General features: G+C 49.0%; 1 protein-coding gene across 2 annotated transcripts; it reads left to right on the forward strand.

Moving 5' to 3' along the window:
• The first annotated feature begins 714 nt into the window (after positions 1-714).
• On the forward strand, positions 715-10,861 carry Slc51a (solute carrier family 51 subunit alpha). 2 transcript variants are annotated; one of them, XR_007211022.1, is made up of 9 exons: positions 715-812; positions 2,310-2,404; positions 5,383-5,537; positions 6,629-6,702; positions 7,056-7,214; positions 7,663-7,774; positions 7,968-8,114; positions 9,798-10,001; positions 10,231-10,581. XR_007211022.1 is itself a non-coding variant. In XM_048346858.1 (9 exons), exons 1-9 carry the CDS (start codon positions 775-777, stop codon positions 10,724-10,726), a joined length of 1,023 nt encoding a protein of 340 aa, XP_048202815.1. In that variant the 5' UTR covers positions 715-774; the 3' UTR covers positions 10,727-10,861. The 2 variants fall into 2 exon arrangements, 1 of the variants encoding a protein (XP_048202815.1); XM_048346858.1 differs by lacking the exon at positions 10,231-10,581 and adding an exon at positions 10,590-10,861 and having other exon boundaries at positions 9,798-9,903.
• Positions 10,862-11,681: the final 820 nt, after the last annotated feature.

An 11,681-nucleotide genomic window follows, 5' to 3' on the forward strand; every position in this document is an offset into this window, starting at 1 on the left:
CCAGCTGGGGCAGGAAAGTCATTGAGACCCTTCTCTCCAGTTAACCACCAGAAAACTGAATGTGGCGTTATGGCGCAAGTAGTAGAGCACTAGCCTTGAGCTGAAGAGCTCAGGGACAGCGTCCAGGCCCACAGTTCAAGCTCCATGACCACCACCACCACCAACAACAACAAAAAGCAGTCTCCACTTGACTTCATTCAGGCCCACGTGCTTGGCTAAATCATTATCCACACATGATGGGCTGAGCTTCAAGAAACAAACCCCTGCAGGCCTCTGGCTTTTCCAGCCAGAAGCATCAGACAGCCTCAGCCTTGAGTCTCCCATCTCTAGGGCCCAGAGCCTGAGTTCCTGCCACCTGCCAGGTTCCCCGGGAGTTACTGAGCAGGGGACTTTCGGGGGGGGGGGGGGGAGGGGGCGGTAAAGGAAGGAAGGGGAGTTTTGTGTTGTTCTAGCAAGCCCCAGAGAGCAACTTGAGGGAGGATGCACCAGAAGAAAAGGGTTGGCAAAGACATTCCTCCCAGAGCAAAGGGAGGGACCACACCTAAGGACTCCTCCTCAGGAGGAAGCCAGGGAACTCAGCCAGCCTGGAGGATCAAATTCCTCCCCAGTGAACTCTGAGACAGTGGCTGGCACCTGCGGTAAGGGAAGGAGATCCAGCAACTCTATAGGCCCATAGTCCTGTCCTGAGGACAGGACAGAAAAGTGCTGGGAGGAGCCCCCAGCCCTGTCTCTCCTTATCTTCAGCGCCTGCCACAACCAGACAGAAAGGAGACAATGGAGCCTGGCAGCACTCAGCTAAAACTTGACCCCAGGTAAGCAAGGGTGGCCTGACAGCCAGCCCCTCTTCCTCCATGCTTCCCTCCTAGAGCCCTCGGCTGCTAGCGCTAAGAAGACAGAACTAAACATGATCTAGCTGCCCTCTAGGTCCTCAGGAACTGTGGACTGAGTCTGCACTTGCTACTTTGAGGCTTTGCCTTTGCCTCCTACACTAGACAGAGCTGGAGGCTGTGGAAGGTATTCCCCAAAGTCCCTGACCAGCAGGAACACCTGTCCACCTCTGGCCATTTGAGTTGTCTCCCCCTCCTCTCTCCCCTTTTCCTCTCCCCCTCTTCCCTCACTCTCCCTCTCTCTTTTCTCTCTCTCTCCTTCTCTCTCTCTCTCTCTCTTTTTTTTTTTTTTGCCAGTCCTGGGCCTTGGACTCAGGGCCTGAGCACTGTCCCTGGCTTCTTTTTGCTCAAGGCTAGCACTCTGCCACTTGAGTCACAGCGCCACTTCTGGCCATTTTCTGTATATGTGGTGCTGGGGAATCGAACCCAGGTCTTCATGTATATGAGGCAAGCGCTCTTGCCACTAGGCCATATTACCAGTCCCTTCTCTCTTTTGTTGGTCATGGTGCTTGAACTTAGCTGTCCCTAAGCTCTTTCACCCAAGGCTAGGACTCTAACACATTGAGACACCGCTCCACTTGTGTTTTTTAGATGTTTCATTGGAGATGTGAGTCTCATGGCCTCCCCTGCCTGGGCTGGCTTTGAACTGCAATCCTCAGATCTCAGCCTTCTGAGTAGCTAAGATTACTGGCATGAACCCACCAGTGCCCAGCTCTACTCTTTCTCTTTTTTTTTATTTGTTTATTAATTGAACACAAATTTTTTGACAAGGTGTTGTGCAAAAAGGGTACAGTTACATAGTAGGGTAGTGTGTACATTTCTTGTGATATCTTACGTCCTGTTTTTCTATCTTTTCTCTAGGTCAGGTAGACATATATACAATATACAATGTATCAAGAACATATACAGTAGCCACGTGGCCACGCCCAAGAAAGTTCACCTAGGGCTTATATGAACGTACATACCTAGCTTTTGAGCTATTGTATTCCCCTGAGAGGTCAATTTTTGACCTTTATATGTTGAGTAGTTGTTTGGTTTTAGTTGCATACTGTTGGGTCGCTGCCCCAATCCTGTGGGGAATACTATTTGACAAGCAGTTTTTGGTTTCACAGACTTGGTTTCTACTGTCTCTCCGTCTCCCTTTGTTAACAGTCATATATCAGGAAGATCATGCCCCTTTGTTTTCTGTGTTCTAGGCTTTCTACTCTTTCTCTTGTCTCTGCACTTGCTTCCCCACCTGCCCCAGGGCTGTTACCCAGCTTGGAATGAAGAGAATGATGGATACTTTGGTCATAGCAAGCCAGACTTGTCCAGGGCCAATGGCCAACACACCTTGCACTATTTGGGCCAGTTGTCAGTCTACTCTGACACAAGCCATTCCCCCGCCCGCAGAGCTCTGAATCTAGGATGGTGTCTCCCTAGGTACACAGCAGATCTCCTGGAGGTACTGAGAACCAATTACAGCATCCCCTCCGCCTGCTTCTCCCACCCACCCACTGCAGCCCAGCTCCTGAGAGGTGAGTTGCAGACCCAGCCCAATCACTGACAGGAGATGTCAACCCACGGGCAACCAGGAACAGCCAAGGGAGCTGAGATGAGATGGTCCTGAGCTAGCCAGCCTGGGGAATTGGCTGGCCCAGGGTCCATCCCAGCTACAGCCTTGGATAAAGGTAACTCCCCATGGCCTAGCCCAGAAGATCAATCTAATGCCCGGGCTTCATAGATCCTAGCCCCACAGCACATTCAAATTAAGGTTCCTGGACCTTAGAACATTTTTCAGATTCTGGAGCCTCCAGATGGTGTCCAAATGATCCAAGTGCTTTAGGAACCTTAGAGGCAGCACAAAAAGGCACACCTGAACTCACTCCAGAGGGGCAGCTGTTGTGAGGAAGGGGCTCCACTTGGGTGAATCTGTAGGAGTGTGGTCACAGTACTTGCTCACTGGATCCGATTGCCGAACTGCTTTTGAAGTGAAAGGCTTAGGGTTGGGTGTGGTAGCACACACTTGTAATCCCAGCTGTTCTGAGGCAGAAAAGAAGGATTACAATCCAAGGCTAACCCAGGCAAAAGTGTGAGACCCAATTTGAAAAACAAACTAAGAAACAAAAGACTGCAGGGCATGGCCTTGAGCTCAAAAACGAATGAATTAACTTAAAAAGGCATAGGAGGGAACTTAGCTTGTTCCCTGGACACCAAAACCATTGAGAATCAAGTAGTCCTGCATCTTTATAGAAATATGGGCTGTGCGCGTGCTCGTACAGGTGGGTACACATGTGTGCACGTGCACACACACTTTAGTTTTCCTACTGTGTGGTCAGCTAGCCCTGAGCTGTTGAATAGGAATAAGTGTCTCTGCGGCACAGCTGTGTCCCACCATGTCGCACAGGGTGAACTCTCCTGAGCACCGGGCAGTGGGCCACACCATGACATGTCCTTGGACCATGTCCAGCTCCATTGCACATGCTCTGAGCCAGAGTATGCCAGCATCCAGTGTGTCCAGAGGTGCCTTAGTGGCTCCCTGGTACCACCCACCAGCGGCTGCCACATTTGGCTGGTGGCACACTCACCCCGGCTCCCAGCTCAGAGGACATCTGGCCATGTCTGGAGGCAGGGGGGCTTGCCCTGCAGGAGTCACTGCTGGCATCTAGCAGGTGGGGGCCAGGGAGGTGGCCTGGCGGAGGGTGCTACCACCCTACAACCGCTTTCCAAGCCATAGCATCACAAGCACTCGGTGGAGACCTGGCCTTAACAGGGAAGTCATGCTGGCATTGCTTTGCTACAAAATATGCTGAGAAACACCAAGGGTGATCCAAGGAGGCCAAGAGGCTGCCTTGCTCGGAGGGGGGGGGCGAGGGAAGGGGGGACTGGAGGGCAGGAGTTCTGGGACAGGCAGAGGGGGAGAGAAGGAGCCAGCTTCCTGACTTGCAGACAAGGAGGCTAGATCTGGAAAGACCCAAGGTTACCTGGGAGGCGTGGGGGGATAATCGGGTCATGAGAGGGCAGGGCAGGCAAGGTGGGGCCCGACGCAGTGAGGCCCAGGAATCGTACTTTATCCGGACTGAAGCTGCAGGTGAGGGTTCTCCACATGGGAGGGGTGTTTGGGGACCATGAATCAGTAATCTGGTGGACTTTGAGGGAAGTAGTGCCTGGAGAGATCAGGGCTCTGTGGAGGAAAGGAAAGGGTGGGCCGGAAAGTACATGTGCTTTGAAGAAGGAGCTGACCAGCCGGGAAATATTTAGACAGGCAAATGCAGTTCCTCATGCAACCACTCTGGAGTAATGAGATGTATCTACACGCCCGAGCCTCCCGTACTCCCGGGTTACTTCCCGTAACCCAGCCCTTCCCATTCTAGCTGTGTGCCAGAGAGACCTGTCCAAGAATGCAGATCGGGACACTTGTTACCACAAGAGCAATAGAGAGCAGGACAACGAGGAAACAGCATTTTGCAGATGATGACATTTATGTAGATTTTTTTCTTTTTGATTTTTGTTTTTGAGACAGTGTCTCAGCAGGCAGCTCAGATTGGCCTTGCATTTTATCCTCAAATACTAGACAAAAGTTCCAGAGAGACATTATACAATATGGGAGCTCTGGATAATAATGACATGATGCTAATAATGGCATCATCTGAAAAACGCTATTTGAAATATTTTGATGTCAAAAACAAAAAAGATAAAATATGTGAGGTAATAAGTATATCATCCTGAGTTCACATTCTACCATGTAAACAGACATCAAAACATCAAGTATCCAGGCTCCAATGGCTCACACCTGTAATCCTAAACTCAGGAGGCTGAGGTCTGTGGATTGTGGTTTGAAGTGAACTTGGGAAAGTCTATAAAACTCGAATCTCCAACTAACCATCAAAAAGCTAGAAATGGAGCTGTGGCTCTAGTGGCAGAGGGCTAGTCTTGAGTAAAAAAGTTTAGGGACAGAGCCTAGACTCTAAGTTCAAGCCCCAGGACTAGCACCACCCTCTAAAAATAAAAAAATAAAAACAAGTATACCATGGATATTCTGTATACCTTTTATAATATTTAAAAACTTTTGTCAATTAAAAGGTTGAAGGAGAAAATGTTGAAGGCCACTCCTTCTTCCCTTGTTCTCTCTTAGTTCTTTTCTCCTTCCCTCTTTCCATTTCTAGGATTCTAGCACTTGAGCCATGCCCTCATCCCTTTTACTTTTAGTTATTTTTCTGATAGGGTCTTACTCTTTTCTTTTTGTAACTTGGGGACATGATCTTCCCAGTAGCCCCATCCGACTCTTAGTGGTTAAGATGGGGGTCAGGGGTCATCTCATGAACATTTTGCCTGGGCTGGCCTTGAACTCAAATCCTTCTGGGCCCTATCTCCCAAGTTGCTGTGACTGCAGGTATGAGCCATCGTGTCTGGCCCTAAAATCCCTTTTAAATAAAGGAGTGGAAGCTGGTCAGAATCTATAGGAGCAGTATCTGTCCTTCCACTTACTGGAGTCTACCTTCCTCTTCTACTTTAGTATCGGGACCTGTGGAAATCACTCTTACAGTCATCATGACCTTTCTCGTGCTGGGCTCCATTGCCATCTTCCTGGAGGATGCAGTCTATCTATACAAGAACACCCAATGCCCCATCAAGAGGAAGACTCTGCTGTGGAATAGCTCTGCCCCCACGGTGAGGGCCCCGTGGCCGTCCTTTGGGAGGGGCTAGAAAGAGGCAAGGAGCAAGGTGCGGATTCTGCTAAACTCAGCAATTCATGTCACACCAGTTTTCCACCAAAGGCTGGATGTGTGTGTGCAATCTGATCACCACTGCTTTCGAGGGCCAACAAGCAAAGGGATAGGGTTCAGTCTGCAAGCTGGTGGTTCACACCTGTAATGGTAGCTACTCAGGAGGCTAATATCTGAGGATCATGATTTGAACTCAACCCAGGAAAGTCCATAAAAATTCGAATCTCCAACTAACCACCCAAAAGCCAGCAGTGGAACTGTGGCTCAAGTGGTAGAGCACCAGCCTTGAACAAAAAAGCTCAGAGACCGCACCCAGGCTCTGAGTTCAAGCCCCTGTGTGAGAGAGATGGAAAGACACACACAGAGAGAAGAGAGAGATTACACTGCACGGGCTATGGCGGCAGCCCCCAGCAACCCCCTCTCCCTCCTCCCGGCCTCAGTATTGTTATAAGAAGCAGGCCTCCCTCCTGTTCAGGCAGCCAGTGCAGGGGGAAAAGACATTTTCCCCAGAGCTATACTCAGCTTTACCCTCTGAAGTAGGTTACAGCCATTATATTTTTTATTTATTTATTTATTTATTTTGGCCAGTCCTGGGCCTTGGACTCAGGGCCTGAGCACTGTCCCTGGCTTCTTCCCGCTCAAGGCTAGCACTCTGCCACTTGAGCCACAGCGCCGCTTCTGGCCATTTTCTGTATATGTGGTGCTGGGGAATCGAACCTAGGGCCTCGTGTATATGAGGCAGGCACTCTTGCCACTAGGCTATATCCCCAGCCCCAGCCATTATATGTCTATGATTTGCCTAATTTAATTAGCTGATTGAATTAACTAATAGATATGGAGAGGGTAGTGGTGGGGATGGAACCCAGGCTCTTGCACATGCTGTGTGCAGGCTCTATCCCTGAATCCCCCCAGCTCTACCAGCTGCCATTTCTGACTTTTTATTTGGGGCCTGAGATAGACACTTGAACTCAGTACTTGCTGCTTTTGTTCACTGGCTAGCACTCTGCCAACTGAGCTACACCTCCAACCCTGCAGGTGGTGGCTGTGTTCTGCTGTTTTGGCCTCTGGATCCCTCGTTCTCTCATGCTCGTGGAAATGGCCATAACCTCGTGAGTGTCTGGCCCGACTCCTGTCTGTGGGCGGGCACCCTTCAAGGCCCACCTTCTGTTCCTTTGATCCCGGTTGCTTATGAATGGTGCCTTTCCCAACCCGTGCTAATGGTGTTCAGGTTCTCAGCCTTTGTTCTCAGAGCCCCAAACTCCCTCTTTTTAGTCCCTTGAACCCTTTACCTCTTGCGCCTCTTGAGTCATACATCTAGAATGCCAACTGCTCTCATCTTTCCCTAAGTGGCCCCCAATACTCCCCACCATTTTTCTCTCTTTGGCTGCAAAGGCATGTGACCCTCAACCCCCCCCCCCCCCATCCCCTGGTATTTACAATGCCTCTTTTCTCCCTGACCCAGGTTTTATGCCGTATGCTTTTACCTGCTCATGATGGTCATGGTGGAAGGCTTTGGGGGGAAGGAGGCTGTGGTGAGGACACTGAAGGACACCCCAATGAGAATCCACACTGGCCCCTGCTGCTGCTGCTGCCCCTGTTGTCCCCACCTCATGCTCACCAGGTGAGGCAGGAGGGCGGGCGTCCTGGGGGGCTGCTCCTAGCCCTCTAGCCTGCCTTCAGAGCCGGGCTCTAGGCCTGGGCACCCAGGTGCCGGGATCTTAGCTGCTGCTAAGCTTCAGCTCTCCGCCCTGGAGACTTAAGGCACACAGCAAGCACTGTGTTTCACTGCTCGCTTCTACCTGTTCTGGTGAGTAGGCCTGCAGCCATTGTTGCTGGTTCTTGCTCAATTAAGCAGTCTTCTGATCTGGGAGGGAAGAGGAAGGCAAGGGAGGGGGTGGGGGCTCCCAGTGATGTCAACATTCTAGGGTATTCCTGGGTTCTCATCCACAAGACCATTTTTGGTGTCTGTGAGGCAGCCCAGCCTAAGCCCAGGAGCCCGGTGAGGGATGTGGGAGGTCTTGGAGTAGGTGGTTTGGGGGTGGAGGCTTCTAAGCTTCTTTCTCCTTCAGAAAGAAGCTTCAGCTGCTGATGTTGGGTCCGTTCCAATATGCCTTCTTCAAGATAACCCTGGGCTTTGTGGGCCTGTTTCTCATCCCTGACGGCATCTACAACCCAGCAGATGTAAGCCAGGAGAAAGGAGTGGCAAAGTACCTTTGGCCTCCAGAAGTGATAAGGGCCAGCATATTTGATGCAGGGTGGCTGTGGAATTGCAGAGGTCTGGGGAGTTGGGTGGGAGAGAGGAGCCTGGGTTAGGCCAAAGCTTTGGGGTTTGGGAGAGGAGAGTGAACACTGACTATCTTCTACTGTGCCCCAGATTTCTGAGAAGAGCACAGCTCTGTGGATCAACACTGTCCTTGGGGTGTCCACCTTGCTGGCTCTCTGGGCTCTGGCCATCGTTTTCCGTCAGGCCAAGCTACACCTGGGGGATCAGAACATGGGAGCTAAATTTGCACTGTTCCAGGTAACTATACCCTCAGAGAAAAGAAAAAGACTTTATTTATTGCCAGTCCTGGGGCTTGGACTCAGAGCCTGAGCACTGTCCCTGGCTTCTTTTTGCTCAAGGCTAGCACTCTGCCAGTTGAGCCACAGTGCCACTTCTGGCCTTTTCTATATATGTGGTGCTGAGGAATCGAACCCAGGGCTTCATATATACGAGGCAAGCACTCTTACCACTAGGCCATATTCCCAGCCCCAAGACTATGTTTAATAATAGAGCGTCAAAGAATTAATATTCAGAAGTGAGATTAAAAAAAAAAGCCTAATCTGGGTACCAGTGGCTCCCACCTGCAATCCTAGCTACTCAGGAGGCTGAGATCTGAGGATTATGGTGTGAAGCCATCCTGAGCAGGAAAGTCTGTGAAACTTTCATTTCCAATTAACCACCAGAAAGGTTCAAGTGGGAGAATGCCAGTCTTGAGCACCAAAGCTCAAGGATAACACCCAAGCCCTAAATTCAAACCCTGGGACTTGGCACAAAACAAACAAACATGCCTAAAAGCAAGACTGAGATTCTTTCTCTTCAACTTAGGGTTTCCTGTGAGATTTGGAAAATGGGCTCCACCCTTCCATTTCTTTGTCTTTCTCTGCTGTCATAGTTTGTTACAGCTTCCATTATCATCAAAATACCATAAACCATTGGAGACTAACAGAAATGTGTTGGCCCCATAGTTCTGGAGGCTGGATGTGCAAAGAGTGCAAGGCACACTCCCTCTGAAACTCACTGGGGAGAGCCTACCTAGCTTCCCCCTCCTTGCTGGTGGTGGCCAGCACTTCTTGACTTCCTGGCTTTCCTCGGCCAGCAGCTGCATCACACCCAGAACCTTCATGTGTCTCTGTTGCTATATTTGTGTGTGTGTGCACGCGCATGTGCAGGTCCTGGGGTTTGAACTCAGGGCCACTGAGCTTGAGATTTTTTTTTTCCTTAAGAAAAAAATTTGAGTCACAGTTCTATGGTATTTAATTGGAGATAAATCTCATATAGTTTCCTGCCTGGGTTGACTTTGAATAGTGATCTTCAGATCTCTCTCTTCCAGGGTAGTCAATTACAGGCATGAGCCACTAGCACCTGGTAGGACACTTTATTTTCAAAAACATGGAATGAGGGGCTGGGAGTATGGCCTAGTGGTAGAGTGCTTGCCTCATATACCTGAAGCCCTGGGTTTGATTCCTCAGCACCACATATATAGAGTGCTAGCCTTGAGCAAAAAGAAACCAGGGACAGTGCTCAGGCCCCAGAACTAGCAAAAAAAAAAAAAGTATATACATAAAAACATGGAATGCTTTGTGAATCTGTTGTCACTCTTGCACGGGGGCCATGGTCATCTCTATAATTCCAATTTTAGTGTCACCAAAGTGAGCAAAGACACTTGATTGGCTAACTGCCCATCTGTTCCTAAAAGAACCTAGATAAATTAGCCTCCTTTAATTATCCATTAAGTGGCCATGAGTAAGAGAAGGAAATAAGTTGTGAGCAACTCTAATAAAATATTGGGTAGAAGATTCCAATTTGCCTAAAGACTAAAACTCCTTAAAATTTCAATCAAGTGTGAGTCCTAACCTTCTGTAGCTGCACAGATTTAATAGAAGCCAAATCTATTTGGCTGGCAGGACCCAGGCCCACTGTCACCTCTCCCCTGTTCTGCAGGTGCTTGTCATCCTGACTGCTCTGCAGCCTTCCATTTTCTCCATCTTGGCCAACGGTGGGCAGATTGCTTGTTCACCTCCCTTTTCCTCTAAAAGCAGATCTCAAGGTGAGCATAAAAGGGCTTCTCTGTGAGATGGACCTTGGGACAGAGGTTACGTGTTTGACATTTACTCAGAATATTCAAGTCAAGAAAGCTGAATAAGGGCTGGGGATATGGCCTAGTGGCAAGAGTGCTTGCCTCGTATACACGAGGCCCTGGGTTCAATTCCCCAGCACCACATATACAAAAAATGGCCAGAAGTGGCGCTGTGGCTCAAGTGGCAGAGTGCTAGCCTTGAGCAAGAAGAAGCCAGGGACAGTGCTCAGGCCCTGAGTCCAAGGCCCAGGACTGGCACACACACACAAAAAAAAAAACAACAGAAAGCTGAATAAGGGCTAACAGAGAAGTGCAAACCCAGTCCTGACAGCCATTTCAGGAAGCCATAGGTTTAGTCTCCAACTCCTTGGAGAGGACTGGATGTGGGTATTAAAAGGAAGGTCCGATTGGTTAAATGTGAATGAGAAATAAGCTTCAGTGCTAACCTCAGATCAAAGACAAGTTCTGATTCTGGCTTTAACATTCATCTTTGTCACCTTAGACAATTTAATATTCATAGGTCCTAGTTTGGGGGGAAAACTAGCATAGGTAGTAGAACTAGAGTAGATCATTCTCAGCTCACAAGCTAGGCTGCAAGAAGAATGCCATCTCCCTAACGGAGCATAACCGATGTTGTGTTACACCCCACCTGGCAGTGATGAATTGCCACATCCTCATCCTGGAGACATTCCTGCTGACTGTGTTGACACGAATTTACTACCGAAGGAAAGACTACAAAGCTGGATATGAACCTTTCTCAGCTCCAGACCTGGGACTGAACCTCAAAGCCTGAGGTGAACGGCTTGGACAATGGAAGTGATGGTGTACTTTGTAGGAGACTGTGCAATTTCTCCCTGTCCCTCAACATGTTCATTATCAGCACAAGCTGGCAATTACCTTTCACCACACAGAACAAAGTGGAATTATGTAATAGGCAGAATCTTGCCCAAGGGAGAGATTTTTAAGTTTTATAATAAACAGGATGAAGTCTGAACTCTGTAACTGGGCACATTACCTCTAAGGGTGACATTAACCACCCTGAAAAAAAGCCATGTTGGACTTTCAGCAGGGGAAAAGTGTATATGGGAGTGTGCCTGGAATAAGAGCAGAAGAACACGTGGCTGGGCAAAATGGCAGCTTAAGGTTTCAAAGGGGCTAGGCTTTTGGAGCATGGAGAGAAGGCTCCTTCCTTATAGGTGTGACCCCAGTTTTGTGCCAAGCTGCAAAGGAATCACTGGAAATAGGGTCTTTTTTTTTTTTTTTTTTTTTTTTTGGCCAGTTCGGGGGCTTGGACTCGGAGCCTGAGCACTGTCCCTGGCTTCTTTTTGGTCAAGGCTAGCACTCTACCACTTGAACCACAGCGCCACCTCTGGCCTTTTCTATATATGTGGTCCTGGGGAATTGAACCCAGGGCTTCATGTATATGAGGCAAGCACTTTACCACTAGGCCATACTCCCAGCCCTGGGAATAGGGTCTTAAAGCTCATTTTTGGAAGACAAATTAAGATGCGAAATCAAAGCCCCAATTACATAAGTCTTGTACACCAGGAAATGGAACACTAGATAAAATCATGTCGCCTTTATTTGGCAAAATGGCACAAGCCAAAATAACTTTGAGCAAATTAATAGCAGACATGAAAATGATACACTAAAGCCTGACTGAGGAAACTTCTATGAGGACTCGCACTGGTGATGGGCGAATGTTTATGCCAAGACCTGCAGTTCTTTCCAGTACTTTAGTTTTCTTT

Source organism: Perognathus longimembris, chromosome 5 (genome assembly GCF_023159225.1).
Source record: "Perognathus longimembris pacificus isolate PPM17 chromosome 5, ASM2315922v1, whole genome shotgun sequence".
Taxonomy (NCBI): domain Eukaryota; kingdom Metazoa; phylum Chordata; class Mammalia; order Rodentia; family Heteromyidae; genus Perognathus; species Perognathus longimembris.

Coding starts and splice junctions, on each gene's coding strand:
- Slc51a (XM_048346858.1), top strand. CDS start 775: ATGGAGCCTGGCAGCACTCAGCTAAAACTTGACCCCAG. Junction 7,775..7,967: donor GCATCTACAACCCAGCAGAT/GTAAGCCAGGAG, acceptor ACTGTGCCCCAG/ATTTCTGAGAAGAGCACAGC. Junction 8,115..9,797: donor CTAAATTTGCACTGTTCCAG/GTAACTATACCC, acceptor CCTGTTCTGCAG/GTGCTTGTCATCCTGACTGC.